This window comes from Coturnix japonica, chromosome 2 (assembly GCF_054131305.1).
Source record: "Coturnix japonica strain WE chromosome 2, WE-NBRP24, whole genome shotgun sequence".
Taxonomy (NCBI): domain Eukaryota; kingdom Metazoa; phylum Chordata; class Aves; order Galliformes; family Phasianidae; genus Coturnix; species Coturnix japonica.
The window spans coordinates 29653174-29670094 of NC_140664.1; the positions used below are offsets into that span (position 1 = coordinate 29653174).

Consider the following 16921-nt stretch of genomic DNA (forward strand, 5'->3'; position numbering starts at 1 on the left):
TCAGTTGTTTACAGTAGATGTAGGAGGACTTCCCCTAAAATAACGGTAATGAACTTCAGCATCTATCGGAAAGTTCCTGTGAGTAATTTCCCTGCACTGTATATTGGTTCAAGATTATCTTGGGTAAGCCTTGGAGCTAAGAAGGCTATATACTGTGAATTAAAGGACTTGCCAAAAGATGTTTGCAGAATGCAAATTTGAATTTAATCCTTACAATTTGCAAGCGTGTGTAGCGATAACATGTCATTACTCAAATCTTCATTCTCACTTAGCACTTGAAAAGTAAAGCAGACACACATCAGCAAACGTGATTCATTTCCTGAGGAAGGAAGTCAGTGCTATCCACACACCCTCAGCACCTGTTGCAGACTACATGTGGGAACACTTACTCTTAACAGTGTTTCAGAAATGATAAAAGGATCTTCCTCATGTAAGGTGCATAATAATCTCCACCGCCTTGACTAAGCAGTGATCGGCATCTTTCTGTAGCTTCACACATCTGGACAGGCAGTTGTGTTACAGTGTGCTTTGAGTGAAACTGCTGCATTTTCATCTCTAAAAATGTAGCTCATCAGCCAGCTGCAATTCTAAAGCTGCCCTGAGTCATGCTTCCCCACCTGACTCTGCCCAACTTTTGTGCAGGAATGATCAGTGGTAGTGCCCCGCGACCTGCTATGACATCTGGAGAATGGGGAAGCCAGGCTTCTGCTGTGAGGGTGACATGTGCGCCCACCGCCAACGCCATGAACAGGCCAGTGCAGGCAGGCCTGATCCGCAATCCCACAGCCAGCATCCCCTTGAGACCTAGCAACCAGCCTGGCCCGAGGCAGATGCTTCCATCTCAGGTCATGAATATGGGTAAGTGTGCGGAGTTGTGCCTTTCCTTGCTGGGTTGTCAAGGGTGAAAGCAGCAAAATGTCTCACTGCAGTTCTAGATTTGATGAGAACTGCATTCCACAGTGAAAGCTTCCTGTGGGAGCAGGAAGGAAGGTGTGTAAAATGTTAAGTTTTAACACTTGTTAATAACAACTCCAGATTCTCTTTAGCTTCTTAATGGCATGGATTTCCTAAGAAAGCGGATGTGAATTTTGAACATATTTTTAAAGTGGATATACTGTGAACATTGTCATTGTACTTGGCCGATTCCAGAGCAAGTACACTGCTCTCATGATACTGACTTTGTATACTACCTTTTAAAATACTTTTCTTGCTAGTATCTTACATTTGTGATGTCATGTTTGCTGTTTTATGGTTGCAAACCCTGTCACGGTAATTACATCATTTGCTCAAATTTTCAAAGTGATACTTAACAAAAAGTAATGATGCTTCAAGATGTAATGTTACTAGAGTCTTAATGCTTGCACTGCTTTTACTGCAATATCAATGAGTTAATGGAAAAGATTATCATGAATGTAGAAAAATCTGTGTGGTTATTTTTCCTTGACTAGGGCCATCTGAGTTGGAGATGAACATTGGAGGACCTCAGTACAGCCAACAGCAGGCTCCTCCAAATCAGACTGCACCATGGCCAGACAGCATCTTGCCTATAGACCAGGCAACTTTTGGTGGTCAGAACAGGTAAGTCTTAGTAACACATCAAAGCATGCAGAGATTTAACAGGCCAGAGTTGTTTATGCCTCATGGAAACAGTGTCCTGTGTATCTCCACAGGTATATCTAAGTACATAAGTCTGTAGTGTCTTATGCTCACGAAATATACACTTAGTGCAGTAACACTTGCAAATGCTTTCTTGGCCACTTAATGGGCTGGAGAAATTATAAGTTTTGTATCACAGCAAATGCTGCCAGTGCCATGCCAGACGCATGTAGTTGCGTCAATTTCACTTTTCAAATATGAATATGAACATAATTCTATCTAGTTTTAGCAATGTTCTTGCTAGTGGTGCATAATACTGCTAAGGACATGGGTCATTCCAAAAATTACTTTCACTGATGATCAAAGTGACCAGTGTAGCTGTTGTCATGGTTGAAACACCGTCCACTGCCTCACTGTGCTCACATCCACTGTTGGTCTCCAGAAACATTCAGCAAGCATCAGTGAATGCCAGTAGATGCCATTTTTTCCATATGGTGAAGGAATTCAATTCCATATCATTGCTCCATACACACTTCCATGTCAGATGCCATTGTGTCAGACTGTCCCTCTGCTTCCATCTGCCACATGGCAATAACATGCAACAGAATACTGGTGGGAAGGTTCTGTCTCTACTGTCATACCACCAACATCCATCTCTGAAGTTGTGGGCCAACATATTAAGTAGGAGCCGTTACTTTCAGCACAGGACTCGTACAAGGAAAATACTTAAAACTAAAAGTGGGAAAATGCCACTTTAAATACAGAAGCCTTTGTACACAACATGGCTGTCTTTTCCTGTTGTTGAGCAGTGATTTTAGTAGTGCAGGACTTTGTCATCATCTCTTCTGTTTGTTCCTTTTTAATTGATCTAAATCCTGTAAAAGTGAAGAAAGATGAAGTGAAGGGAAGGCTGCCTCACCCTGGGGTTAGCTCCTCCTCGGGTAATCAAAACCAACATTGGATCACAGCTTATTTCAATTCTCATATCAAATAGCCGTTTGTTTTTGATGCCTTTAAAATAATGTCATAACTATGAGGAGCTGTTTCCACTTGCTTAAAAAGACCCGTATTTCTTCCCCAAAAAGCTTACAGCTTAAATTAGAGAGGTGTGGACTATGTAAGTGGTGTAAAATGGACAGACAAAGGAGAAATATTGAGATATTTTGAACTCTGAGTAAGAATATCCAGAAGCAGATGGGAGGAGGACAGAAAAGGAAATGAAGAGGAAGCAGTTGGAAAAAAAGTGTGTAAGGAAAGTAGAATCTTCTGAATGCGTTATCTTAATTTTCATTCCAAAAGCGCGTCCTACAGTATTATATGTAACTTTAACATTGTGGCATATTCTCTGCTACTTTTCTACTTACTCACATTTTTCAAAATACATCCTAGTGCTAATTCTCCCCCTGATGGGATGCACATATACCAAAATACTGTTGACATAACTTACCACTTTATAAATGATACCATAACCATAAAATACAGGGTCCCAGAATTTGGTCAGCAAGCCAGGGAGATAATTCTCCAGTTTTGTCATAGCTAGAGATGGTGGGAAAAAAATAATCCTGTCGCATTGCATCTGAAAGTATTTTGATGATCTAGACCAGAACAGAAGTGATGAATTGTTTGGTGCTGTCACTTTGTTTTATATTAAGCTCTGGGATTTTCATTTTTATGATCTAATTGTTTGCATGACAGTTAAATCATGTATCTCCTTACAAAGTCAAAATGTGAGTAAAAATAATTACTTGGGACAGAAGTTAAACACTGTCATTCTGGTATATAAAAGAAGCTGGAAAAACAGTAATTATTCATTAATGCGAAGAACTTAGCAAATATTTTAAACTTTTTCTTACTGTATCTATTCATGCCCATTTACAATTTGGGTGAGGTTTTTTTGCTAGCCCCATGGATTGATTGTTTTTCCTGCTCATATTTATAAGTCAACTTTAAAGTTCGCAAACAATTTAATTGGAAGGTCTTTGCTGATTTATAACGCTATCTTGAGAGTTGAAACTTTTTTGTATATGAGATCGATTAATGTTTTTGCAGTGTGTTAAAGATAGGTCATATGCGTACACATTTAGTTTTCCTGTTTGCTGTTATTCAGGGTGTTTTTAGGTGTATAGCCCAGTGGTGCATCTCTTCTCTTCTACTCAGCTTTGACATAGAGAGTAGACCTTCATGACAACCATATATGTTAAAAGCAAAGCCTTTGACATGGTCCCTCACCACATCCTTCTCTCTGAATTAGGGGGGTGTGGATTTGAAGGATGGACTCTTCAGTGGATTAGGTATTGGTTGGCTGGATGCAGCCAAAGGGTTGTTATTAATGGTTCTGTGTCAAGGTGGAGGCCAGTTACGAGTGGTATCTGTCAGGGGTTGTTCATGGGACTGGTGCTCTACAACATCTTAATCAATGAGTGACACAGACAATAGCATCAAGTTCACCCTCAGCAAGTTTGCAGATGACACCAAACTGAGCGGTGCAGCTGACACATTGAAAGGAAGAGAAGCCATCCAGAGGAATCTGGACAGGCTGAAGAAGTGGGCCCATGAAAACCTAATGAGGTTCAGGGTGCTGCACTGGGGTCAGGGCGATCCCATGCATTTATAAAAACTGGGTGTAGATCTCCTTGAGAACATCCCTGCAGAGAAGGATGTAGGGGTCCTGGTGGATGAGAAGCTGGACATGAGCCAGCAGTGTGCACATGCAGCCTGGAAGGCCAACTGTGTTCTGGGCTGCATTAAAAAAAGAGGGGGCAGCAGGGACAGGGTGGTGATTGTCTCCCTCTACTCAGCTTTTGTGAGGCCCCATCTGGAGTACTACATCCAGGCCTGGAGCCCCCAGTACAGGAAGGAAGTGAAGCTCTGGGAATGGGTCCACAGGAGAGCCACTAAGATGATCAGAGGGCTGGAGCACCTCTCCTGTGAGGAAAGGTTGAGGGAACTGGGCTTGTTTAGCTTGGAGAAGAGAAGGCTCTGGGGAGACCTCATTTTAGCCTTCCAGTACTTGAAGGGAGCATACAAACAGGAAGAGGAACAGCTGTTTACAAGGGTGGATAGTGATAGGACAGGGGTGAATGGTTTTAAACTAAGACAGCGGAGATTTAGGTTAGATATTAGGAGGAAGTTTTTCACACAGAGGGTGGTGACGCACTGGAATAGATTGCCCAAGGAGGTTGTGGATGCCCCATCCTGGAGGCATTCAAGGCCAGGCTGGATGTGGCTCTGGGCAGCCTGGTCTGGTGGTTGGCAATCCTGCACATAGTAGGATATTGAAACTAGATGATCATCTTGGTTCTTTTCAGCCCAGACCATTCTATGATTCTATGATTTATCTCATTGTGGAAACTGACTACTCAATCATGGTCTTCTTTTTTGTTTTACCAAACAAGCATGCAAAAAGGCTTCCCATATAGTGTTTTTCTTTCCCTCCATATATGACACTTTTTGTCTTCTCTTGAGTAATTACCTGGGGTGGGATTCTACCATGATGTGCTCATAGTAGCTGCCTTTACTCACAGAATGCTTTTCTCTTAATATTTGCTGTTGTAATCTTGTAGCATTGTGCATGGTGTAGAAGCCCTACAGTGTGTGAACAGTGCAAAGCAAAAACATGTCATTTGTCTGCTGCTAATGTGTAATTTCAGATTTAGTTTATTTCTCAGTAAGTTTCCTCCTTTAGATTGTGAATAAACGTTTATTCTGTCTTTTTAAATGTGTGTATGCTTTGCATAGAAATCCAGGAGTGAGGTAGGTAGGATTTGTAGGGCTACATCAGCCTGGCAGTACCCAAATTCTTGCTGATGTTATTCTGAGGCATATAGCCAAGTAGATAAACTGGTACCCAAGTGTGCAATTCCGTAGGATGTGCTGAGTTATTACAGTGTTTTACTGCAAACAAAAAGGCATTTTTGTTTTTTTGTCCTTTTCTTCCTGCTTCTGGCCAGCTCTCCCAGCTACTCAGTTTGTACACATTCAGGCAATCTTTGGACCCTTCTGTGACTCTTCAGTTTGCTTTGCATGTTAGAAAAACATTTAAGAGTAACTATGGAAATGAATTTTTTCTCTACTTGTGGTTGTAAACTTGATGAAATATTTAAAATTCAAGGTTACAGTTACCTGAAGATAAATTTAATTAGCTTTCCATGTTCAGTGATTATGTTCTATACTGACTTCTATGCCTCTCTGCTGATATGCTTCTCTCTGTAGTAGGCAGTCAGCAGTCGGGTGCACTGGGTGTGCTTGCTTGTTGAATGTGCAGTGCCTGAAGGGTCTTGACAGGCATTAATCACTCTATTTAGCTATTTCTTTGGGAGGCTGAACTTTCATCCAGAATAGGTTTCTAGACAAAATTGACAGCTATTAAAGTAATCTCTGTCTCCACTTGTTAGTTCAGTTTGACTACTAATCCTCTGACACTACTTCTCAGCCTTCAGTAGCTGTTTACCAATGCAGTGTTCATGTTTTCACAGGCAACCGTTTGGCAGCTCACCAGATGATCTCTTGTGTAATCATCCTTCATCAGAATCACCGAGTGATGAAGGTGCTCTCCTGGATCAGCTTTATATGGCATTAAGAAATTTTGATGGCTTAGAAGAAATCGACAGAGCTCTGGGAATACCAGAACTCGTTAGCCAGGTATAGTGGAATCTGCATTACATACATTAGATAGTGTGGTTAAAGGATAGATTAAGATGAAGGTGAAATGTGTGTTGCAGAAGGGAGTTACTTCTTACAAGCTAAGATGAAGTAGTTTATTTTAGTGGAAGTTGGTCTAAGAGCTTGCTGTCACCTGAAAAGCTTGCTTCAGCCCCAGCTTTAATTCCCAGCATCTCCCATGCAACCCTTGCTGTTCTTCTGACATTTGCTGTGCCCATTTGCTTTATAAAGCTAAATTGACCCAAACTGAAAAATCAAAGGCTTTTGCTTACTTTTTGCTAGCTTTCATTTGATTCTGGTCCATTTCAGTCCTATATAGAGCAAAAAATACGTATCCAAATAAACAACAACAAAAAAGAACTAGCTTTTGAAGAAAAGCCAGTACTTGATGATTCTGACATCAAAATTGTATTTCTGAAACAGCCATGTGTGCCTCTATAATGATTTCATATTCTCAGACAAGGCTAGAACATCCATTTCACTTCCAAGAGTTCATTAGCAGCCTGGTGTTAACTTCTAACTATCTCTGTGTTTTATATACTACTTTTATCTCTCCACATCCATGCACTATCTGTAACTATGAAATAGGACTGATGAAATCTTGCTTTGGACATAAAACCATTCCCAAAATTGACTTGGTGCAACACAGAGTAATTTATTGGTGAACTTCAGTTTTGCATTGTGAAATTTCTCGGCAGTGTTATATAACTTTTGAAATAGAACAGCCCAAAAATGTTTTATTTCAAATATATTTTAAATATATTTGTGTATAATGAATATCATAGTAAAAATGGCTAAAGTGTTTTGCACATAACACAACCGTTGCATTTTGGAATATGTTATTTTTTAAATATCCATCACACATCTTACAAAAGCTTAAAATCTTTATTTCATGAGGGCAGTGAAATTTAGATTAACCCAATTTCCCAGGACAGTGTGGAATAAGCTATAAGATTATTTTGTCAAGAGCAAATATTATCTAGAGTAGAGTTTAGAGTTGTGTTTGCTTTTTATGCTAATGGGTAATCAGTTTGAAAGAATAAGGCACTTTATTCCCATTAGCTTCAGTAGGAGTTTTAGGCATCTTTATTTCGAGTTGTTATTTTGTCTAAAGATACTGATCAAAATCTACTTTCTCATCCTTATTCATTAGTAATGACTTTGAATTAGTCTCCGATTCAGTGGCAAAAATACCCCACCATTGCTTTATTTACAGATTTTATTACAAAATCTGTCATTTCAAGCTTTTATTCATTAACATAATGATAAAGTTATTATGCTGAAAACATTACAAAGATTGCAAGTCATTGTTTTTAAAACAGAAGAGAAAAGATGGGTGGAATTTGTCTTCATGAACATGTGTTGTAACACCAAAATGCAATTATATTTTTTTATAAGAAAAAAGAAATGCAATAATAATACAAAGAAAAAAAAAGTTTTACATAATTTGCTATGTAAAAGTGTTCATATGCTGGAAGGGTGTTCTTGCAGGTGGTATTAGTCTCGGACAGTCATGTGGAAACCACGTCCCACCAACTGCTTATGTCATTCCCATATTTCTGCAGAGCCAGGCTGTGGACCCAGAGACTTTCCCCGGCCAGGACTCAAGCATGCTGTTGGAGCAGAAGGCTCAGGTTTTCTCCCAGCAGTACACAGCTCAGGCTCAGATGGCTCAGGGCAGCTACGCGCCCATGCAGGACCCCAGCTTCCACGCCATGGGGCAGCGCCCTGGCTACGCCGCCCTGCGCATGCAGCCCCGGCCTGGCCTACGGCCCGCCAGTATCATCCAGAGCCAGCCCAACCAGCTGCGGCTCCAGCTGCAACACCGTCTCCAGGCACAGCAGGTATGGCAGAAACCTTACTGTGTCGGCCCACTTGGGCTGCCCTGCATGTGTGCTTAAAAAACTCTAGTTTCACTCCTAAACTAAAGCTATAATGAGGTTTTCTGGAACAGCACCTTTCACATTCTCAGTTTTTTTTTTCTTGCAGCTTTCCCTTATCCTTTCCATAATATTGCACAAAATTATGCCCAGTTTTTAAGCCTGGGGCTTGCTAATTCCTTGAACAAGGCCACAGTGGAGCCTTTTCTTGCATAGGTCTGTTTCTGTTTGTTATATCTTGACTCAGGTTGGAGATTGGGAAAAATTTAATCTCAGAAAGAGTGGTGAGGCACTGGCACAGGCTGCCCAGGCAGGTGGTGGAGTCACCATCATGTTCATGAAGATGTGGCTCTGAGGGGCATGGGATAGTGGGCAAAGTGGTGCTGGGTTGTTGGTTGAACTGGATGATTTTAGTGGTCTTTTCTAACCTAAATGATTCTATTCTATGAATCTTCCAGTAATCTACATCATTTTTTATTGCATCCTAAGATATTACCTACCTACCTCCTTTTTTCTTCTTCTTCTCTTTTTTTTATTTGGTCTACTTTAGGATTGTTTTAAAATATATAAGTTCATAATGTTATTTAAAAGATATATTGATATTGGAGAAAGAAGGATTGTTCGTTCCTGCCTTTAAACATCAGGATAGAGTCTGATTTGGTGTCAACATCAACAGTCCAGTCTGAAACTCGAATAAGATTGGAACTGTGGAGACTGTGTTAGTGTTGTTATTTGCATAGTCTATGAATAACAGGACTTGAGCAGGAAAACTAGTTTCTACTGGCATCTGCACAACTGGGTCCTCAAACCCTTGAGCCTACTGATTGAGAAGAAGATACGTATAAAATTTCCCTTTTTATCCTACTAAGAACTATTTTTACCCTTTAGAATCGGCAGCCACTGATAAATCAGATCAGCAATGTCTCCAATATGAACCTGTCTTTGAGGCCTGGGGTGCCAACGCAGGTGAGGAAAACAGTACTTTAAAACAGATCCCTGTATTTTCCCATTTCCTGTTAAAATTAGTCTAAGCTACAATATTGTGAACACCATAAATGTTGAAGCTTGAAATAATAATGCAGTCTAAATGATATTTTACTGTTTTACTGGTATTTCCCTGTTGTTTTATTTCTTAGAGTCCCATATTTACCCAAGCTGGATAGTTATTTACTAGGAGTAGATATGACTGCATTTTTAACTAGACTTCATAATTCCTAAGGCTGCATTTTTTATAATAAGCCCTCTTTGCAATTAGAAATTGCTGCAGCATTAAATGCCGTTATTATTTCTGTTGATGACTCTTGCACTGTTGGAAGTCTTTCCTAGCAGAAGCATTAGCAAGGTGATTTTTCCCCATCTGATGTTAGGTTTGTGGTGGGGAGGAGGAAAGAGCCAGAATCTCCCCGACTGCTCCAGTGGTGTTGCCTTTGCAGAGGTTGTTAACAGGTAGCGGTGCTTTTCCTACAGGGCCCCATCAATGCACAGATGCTGGCACAGAGGCAACGGGAGATCCTGAGCCAGCACCTGCGGCAGCGGCAGATGCAGCAGCAGCAGCAGGTGCAGCAGCGGACACTGATGATGCGAGGGCAGGGCTTGAGCATGACCCCCAGCATGGTTGCTACTGGGGGCATACCAGCAACCATGAGCAACCCACGGATCCCACAGGCGAACACACAGCAGTTCCCATTTCCTCCAAACTATGGTACTGTCCTTACTTTGTAATTTCAGCACTCCTTTATCCCGACTGTCTCCCCAAGATCCCATCCCATTAATGAAAATAAGTTGAAGTTCTTTTGATAAAATCAAAGCAAGTTATTTCCGCTTGATTCTAAATTTGCTGTCTGTTCTTGCTGGCTTGTTATACTTCAAACCATCTTCTAAACCATAGATGTGTTTTCCTCCTACATGTTTGTAATTACTTTATGAAAATGAAGAGACATTAAGATATTCTCTTTTTATAACACAAACTACAGAGTTGTCGCACAGACAGCGAATATAGAAATTGATTTCATACCACCTGAGTCATATGCCATCACTGAGTGGCTTGTAACCAACATACTTAAGCAAAATAATTTCTGAAGTTAGATGTGTAGTATTGAGTTGATGACATCTTGCTTTAAATCAAGGTCCTACTGTAAGAGGCAAGGTTATAGATTCCAAGTGACATGAGTGCAAAGACATGTCTGCAGGTTTGAGCTCTTGTTTTTTAAACTCTGAATGTACGGTGGCTAATGTTCTCTTCTTATTTTTTAGGAATCAGTCAGCAGCCTGATCCAGGCTTCACAGGGGCCACCACTCCTCAGAGTCCACTGATGTCCCCAAGACTGGCTCATACACAAAGCCCCATGATTCAGCAGACTCAGGCTAACCCTGCCTATCAGTCCTCTACAGAGATGAATGGGTGGGCACAAGGGAATATGGGTGGAAACAGGTAAATCCAGAACAAAACAAAAATAGCACGCAGTGTAATGGGGTAATTTATGGTCCACACTTATTTATGGGGGTGTTTAAATGTATTTGTTTGCTGCTAGTGGTCTGTCCCCAAAGAAATTTCTTTTCAAGTTGGCTTGATGAATTGGTTTAAATACTGTCTTCATACAAGGCAAAGTGAGTGCATAGCTAAAAGGTGTGCATCCATGCAATGCATTGCTTCGTCTCTGATAACTGATAAAAAACTGTGTTCTTAAGAAGCAATTGTGCTGCACAGTGAGCTCCAGCTCCTAACGTTTGTGTGGATGCATTTCTTCCGCATATGATTTTAATGTTGTGCTCCCACAGTGCTTTCCACATGGCTGGATCAGCTGAGCCGTAGCCTGTGCATTCTAAACTGCTCTGGAATTATGGTGACTGGATATCACCTCCCACTTCAAACGCTGGAGTGCGACCAGGTTCATTCCAGTACCTGCACATATTTGGGATCAGCTATCATTCTCTGAGAGCATTGTAGCATGCCTTATGCATGCAGTCACCTTTCCAATTGAGGCCCGTGCCCAGTCAGTGTAACTCTATTATAACCAACCTGTCATCATTAGATGGGTTGGGTGTTGAACACATTGTGTAGGCAGCAAGGAGTTTCCGGATGGCAATGATCTGTGCTTTTCAGTGGAAGACAGGAAGATCTGTCAGCTTGTTGTGTAACTGACCTCTATCAATTGAAACTGGAGTACTCACAGGTCTCTAGCACAGTGGTCTCATCCCAAAGCTTTCACGCTGCTTTTACTATCCCAGCTCAACAAGAAATCTTTTTCCTGCTTGTTTATATATATTTAATAAACCCAGAAAAACAATATTTCAGTGATGAGGCTGATCCGAGTTCCCCTTAAAGCAACCAATTTATCTCTCATCCTAATCCTTGACTGTACCTCTCCTTCATTGATTTCATGAAGCATCTGCAGATGATAGAGTTACTGCTGCCAAGGCTTCTGCTGAAACTGCAGCAGGGGTAGGCTAATGGCTGGCTCGCTAAACTGCAGCTCTACAACTGAGACATGTCACATGTTTTTACACAAGCCACTGAGTATTAACAATGATCTGTAGTGTACTCTTTCAGCCATCCAGATAATAACTTCAAAATGGGGTTAGGTGGCCTGAAAAGAGATGGAATAGAAGGAAGAGAATTACGGGACTTTTGGACTTTGGTCCTGTGCCTGGAATGTAGCTGCATTCCAAAAAGGGCTCTGTTAAAGAAAGTCTCACAACAGGCCAACAGTAAGGGGTGGCAATAGCATAATGGAGTACCCGGGTGCAAGGTTGAGCACTAACCCTGAAAAGATTTCCACATCTGGAGGGTGAAAGTCAGCTGTTGATGTGGAGGTGGCTGCTGTGTGCCACCTGATATGCAGCAGTCCTCCTGCAGTGCTTCAGCCTAATCCACATCCTCTAAACAGACATATTCAGCAGTAATTCCTTCATTGACTGCTGGAGTATGTTTAAAGAGTGGAAAAGACTGATGTGTAAATAATAGAGTGTCTTGAGGAAATATAAAAACCCTCTCATGTGACTTTTAACACAACAAGAAGGAAGATAGTATTCAGAGAGCACTTGGCTTTGAGTAAAACTTGGGATGAAATCTTTCACAGTTACACTTAATGCTGTTCAGAAATATCCTTACAGGAGCATAAGGGGCAGTTGTCTCAGATGTTCTGTTCTTTCTTACAGTGCCACATTTTTCTGACGCTAAGATTTAGTCAATTAATTTCTGCACAAATGCATGTCTATATTTGTGAGCCCACTTGCCATAACTGTATGTGCAAATCTGGTATACACATGTGTGAATAGCCTCTGCTGTGAAAAGAAAGCTTATTAGATCAAATCCAATGCTGATTCAACAGTCCTATGCATTGCTAACAATGGAGGGGGAAAAAGGTGTTTTCCTTCTCTTCCAAAAATTGCTTTCCTTAATATATTTGTAATACGTGAAGACAAATTTCAGCAGCTAATTGGCCATTGTTGCATACACGTAACAGATTTGTACTCTGCCATAGTTCCACACGCAAAGGCATGCGATTTTGTGCACAGACATGGGAACTTGCGTATTGAAAATCTATTCCTTAGACACTGATGCAGTTGAAAACTAGTCATTTATTTATTTATTTATTTATTTTGGAGGTTGGGGTAAACAACAATATGTATGAATTCTAGCTGAAGTTATATTAAAAAGAGAGCAGTTTCATAGTGGCTTCAGCATTCTGACACATTGCTTTTTCCATTCCTTGCTATAGCATGTTTTCACAACAGTCCCCACCACATTTTGGGCAGCAAGCAAGCACCAGCATGTACAATAATAACATGAACATCAATGTATCCATGGCAACCAACACAAGTGGTATGAACAACATGAACCAGATGACAGGGCAGATCAGCATGACCTCAGCGACCTCTGTGCCTACATCAGGGTTGTCCTCCATGGGTCCTGAGCAGGTGAGAATTTAAGGACTTGAGATGACAGCTAGAGCGTTTTCTGTGACTTTCAGTAGTTTTTCAGGTCCGCTGTGTTGGGCTGTAACTGCTGTAAGCCATTATGTTTCTTTTATTAGTTTTCTTAAGAAATGTTTATGTTAAAAAGGCTTTGTTTTTAGCTCTGCGCTCAGATAACCATTGACTAATGAGATAGAGAGCATCATTCGCAACTATATTTCCCATTTGGACTAGCACCACTATAGCTAGCACGTACAGTACTGGCTCCTGGACTTCTGTGCAAAATGTGTGCCAGTCTAGCTCCTGTTCTCACTAGGTAAGTTGCCACAGCACAGTGGCTGGGCCCGTGTCTGTGCTCAGCCTTCAAAGCTGAGGCTGAATGGCAGGCAGGTAAGAATGAAATATGGTGGCATGGACAAGGCAGAAAATGCTTCTGCTTCTTTGTAGGTACCAGAGCACAAGCAGTCAACTTCAACAACTATCATGCCAGCATCTTTGTAAGCTCCAAATCCATACTTCCTGTAATGTGGTGCATATAAAACAAATTGCTAAACCAGTAGGTAGCCTGTTTGTTTTCTGCCAAAAACAGGTTTACACACTTGCTTTCATTTGGGACTGCTAGTTAGGGCATCTGGTATAGGGAAAATAACATTTCCATTTGGAGGCTCATCATTAAGTGCACGTGGAATATTAATAATATTTAACAAACAAGTCCTCTTAACAGGTTCATATGCTTGTTTCAGAACTGAACTTTGGTTTGTTTAAAGTGCAGATTTCAGATTACAGACTTTTCTTAGAAATGCTGGCAGGCAGATCACTTATGTCTTCTGGTACTTTCTACTGCTATTGTTGACAAAATTGCAAGCCTTTTTTTTTCTGAGATAAATTACAATTTAAAGCTGACCATATCAGATTGTCTTTTTTCTTAAGCCTAAATTTGGCAACAGGCTATTTACTTCTCCAATATTGCCCTTTAACTTCAATGGTTTTCTTTTTTCTCTATCTGTATGTTAAAAAGAGCCATACTATCAACACGCTTGTTGTTGTTTTGTGTTTATATGGTTGTTTTTCTGTGGTTTTGGGTGGGTTCTTTTTTTTCTGCTTAGTTAAACAAGCCAGGCTGTTTCTGTCTCTTCTTGCAGCCTTTACATTCCTTTTTTCTGCACCTGTTCCTGTTTGAATCAGTATCTTCTAAACACCAGTGCCATGTGCATAACACCAGTTCTTCCCCATTTCTCTCAGAGTACGCTGACAGATTTAGCCCCGGACCACATTTGTCTTTTACAGCTGCTGCCTACTGGTGACCTGAAGTAATTCTGATAATGCCAAGTCTGTCACCTTCTCTGATATTTCCAGTTGTTAAATCCAACTATAGCATACTTTAAAATTATTACTAGTTCCCAAGCATCTACTCTTAAACATTTTCAGTGTAATAAAGCAACAGTTAACAAAGGAGTTGAGATTTGAAGGTGACAGCGCAGTCTGGTTTGTCAACGTGCACGTGCTCCATAATTTTCCCCAGGAACCTGAACTAAGCAATGTAACGTTATGGAAGGAGATCTGGTTTTATCTCAAAGACTTCCAGTGCAGACAGCTGTTTCCACTGGCACAGTTGCTGCACTGCTTTTCCTTCCTGTTAGACTACTAGATCTTGTTTCAAGATAGCATTTATCTAACTTCCAGTAAACCAAATCACTTGAATTTCTTTATTCATCTCAGTATTTATTTTTCAGCCCTCCGGTCCCTGTTGTGAATATACTTTAAACTCTGTTATCTTTCTAGAAGCACGCACAGTAACTGACCATGGTGATTTCACAAAAGCTGTCTAGAGTCAAATTTTGCTTATAATTTCTCTTGCAGTACAGAGAGGGATTGCCTTGCCTCTCTTTGTGACAGTGTCACGCCAAAGAAATCATACTGAAACCCACAGCATGATATACCCATCTAAATCATACGGATCCACTAGATACGACATAAACAAAACCTGCATTCTTTGTTCCCAAATGTGTATTCCCTCCCTTTTGTCTACACTCAATTGCATTTGTCAGATTAAGTCTGTTTAACAAAGGTAGATTGGCTCATTCTGTAACATTAACCTGTTTTCCTCCTGATTTACCACCCCAGCGCTGTGTCATCTGCAGTCTGCTAGCAAATGTTTTTATGTTTCATCTAGGTCAGATGTGGGCAGCTGGCAGCTTGAAGGCCACTTCTGGGCTTTTTTCTCTCTTTTTTCTCTCTGGGAATGTTTGCTGTGCTGCTTTGCATTTTCTTTTTAGAGAGACAGGAACAAACAAATATTGATAACAGATGTTATCAATAAAGAGATATAAATAATTCTGCTGACAGCTATTTCATTCATTCAGTCTTTTCTTTTACACTATCACCCGTGCTTTTACTTATTCATTGCTATCCACTTTCTCTGTTTTATGGGTTATTTTGTTCTATAAGACACCGTTTTAACTTTGCATGCTCATTTCTTTCTAACCACAATGAATAATAGTGACACTGTAAAGGCGTTCAAAAGGCATTTCATGTATTATTGGACGATTTTGGAAGTAACATATACAATGTGTTGGTAAAAATCTGTGCATGGGCTGATTTACCTGCTGAGAAACAGGTGTGTTACCTCTGGTACCAAACAGATCTGTTTGGCTTTGTGTCCTGTCACGCTGTGAATCACTACACTGTATCACACAGTCATATCTTGGGCTTTCACGTTTAGCTGCTCGTACTGATAATCTCCAGCTTCTCTTGCTGCCAGCAGCACCGTGTAGAAAATGAAGATTATGCCTAAAATGTTGTGTTCACCCTGGGCTTGCTATGTTTAATGCTTAGAGATTTTTATGTACTTGAGGGCTGAGACCTTGTCTCAGTATCATCTTCTCTTTTATAACTACATTGAAGCTCTCCAGGCTGCTCTTCCTAGTATGTCTTCCAGAAATTAGCATTATCGGTGCTGAATTGCTGGCTGCCAGGTCAGTACCTTTCCTTCTGTACAAGCAGCTTCTCTAGGGCCAAGAAAGTCTAAACCTTCCCTGTGCTGCACCATTCATGTACCTTGCTGTCTCCTCATTGTAGTCATCTTGTTCATGCAATGGACTGCTGCTGTGTTTTTGCCTTTTATTTATTCTGCCTCATGGACAGGTGTTATTTACTGGGCTGTCAGAGACACAATTTGAAGCCTCTGCAAGAAAGAAACGTTTCAGTTTATGAAATAAACCGCTCTCTAGTTGTCTGATCAGATGGAGCTCTTTGTTCATAGGTGCAGCAATCCTGAGGTCAGAGCTATCATGGTATTTACTGAGAGTTACCTTGAAAGAGTGTTTTGGTTTTATTCAGCATCCTCAATGAAGGGAGCTGTACAGTGGAAGAAAACTTCTCTTATAGACATGTTGTAAATAGTTCCATTTTATCATCAGGCAGCTGTAGTAGCGTATTCAAATGCAAAAGAGTTGTAAAACATGTCCTGCCCTGTTTTAGGCACAGTTCCTATATAGTTACACCATTTTCACTAGCCTTCAAAAAGATTATAAACGCTTCTCAGTTTCTTTGTCCTTTTCCTTACTTTTCTGATTGAATTGTTGTTGTAGTCACAGTTCGTGTGGGATATTTGATGTTTCAAGGTCTTCTGAAGAAAATACATCCATGTAACAAAACACTGTAGGATTGTTTTGTTGATTGGTTGGTTTTTTTACCTGTTACTGTACAGACCAGGATTTTTGTGTCATCGCTAACAAGGAGTTTCTGTGACTGGAACTTCACACAGCTTCCTTTTCCATGACTCTCCTAACTCTGTCACAATGCAAATCACACACTTGTCTTTTTGTTCCAAAACTACTTTCGGTTCAGTAAGATACAGTTTTGTG

General features: G+C 40.6%; 1 protein-coding gene across 1 annotated transcript in view; it reads left to right on the top strand.

The window, feature by feature from the left end:
• The window catches only part of NCOA2 (nuclear receptor coactivator 2), a gene marked incomplete at its 5' end in the record, with an annotated part of 73997 nt that overhangs the window by 51150 nt on the left and 5926 nt on the right, over positions 1-16921 (top strand). Inside the window, 8 exon segments of the mRNA NM_001323218.1 lie at positions 643-858; positions 1449-1578; positions 6072-6237; positions 7824-8102; positions 9027-9104; positions 9606-9840; positions 10392-10569; positions 12860-13058. Of these exon segments, the coding sequence (NP_001310147.1) occupies positions 643-858; positions 1449-1578; positions 6072-6237; positions 7824-8102; positions 9027-9104; positions 9606-9840; positions 10392-10569; positions 12860-13058 (1481 nt within the window).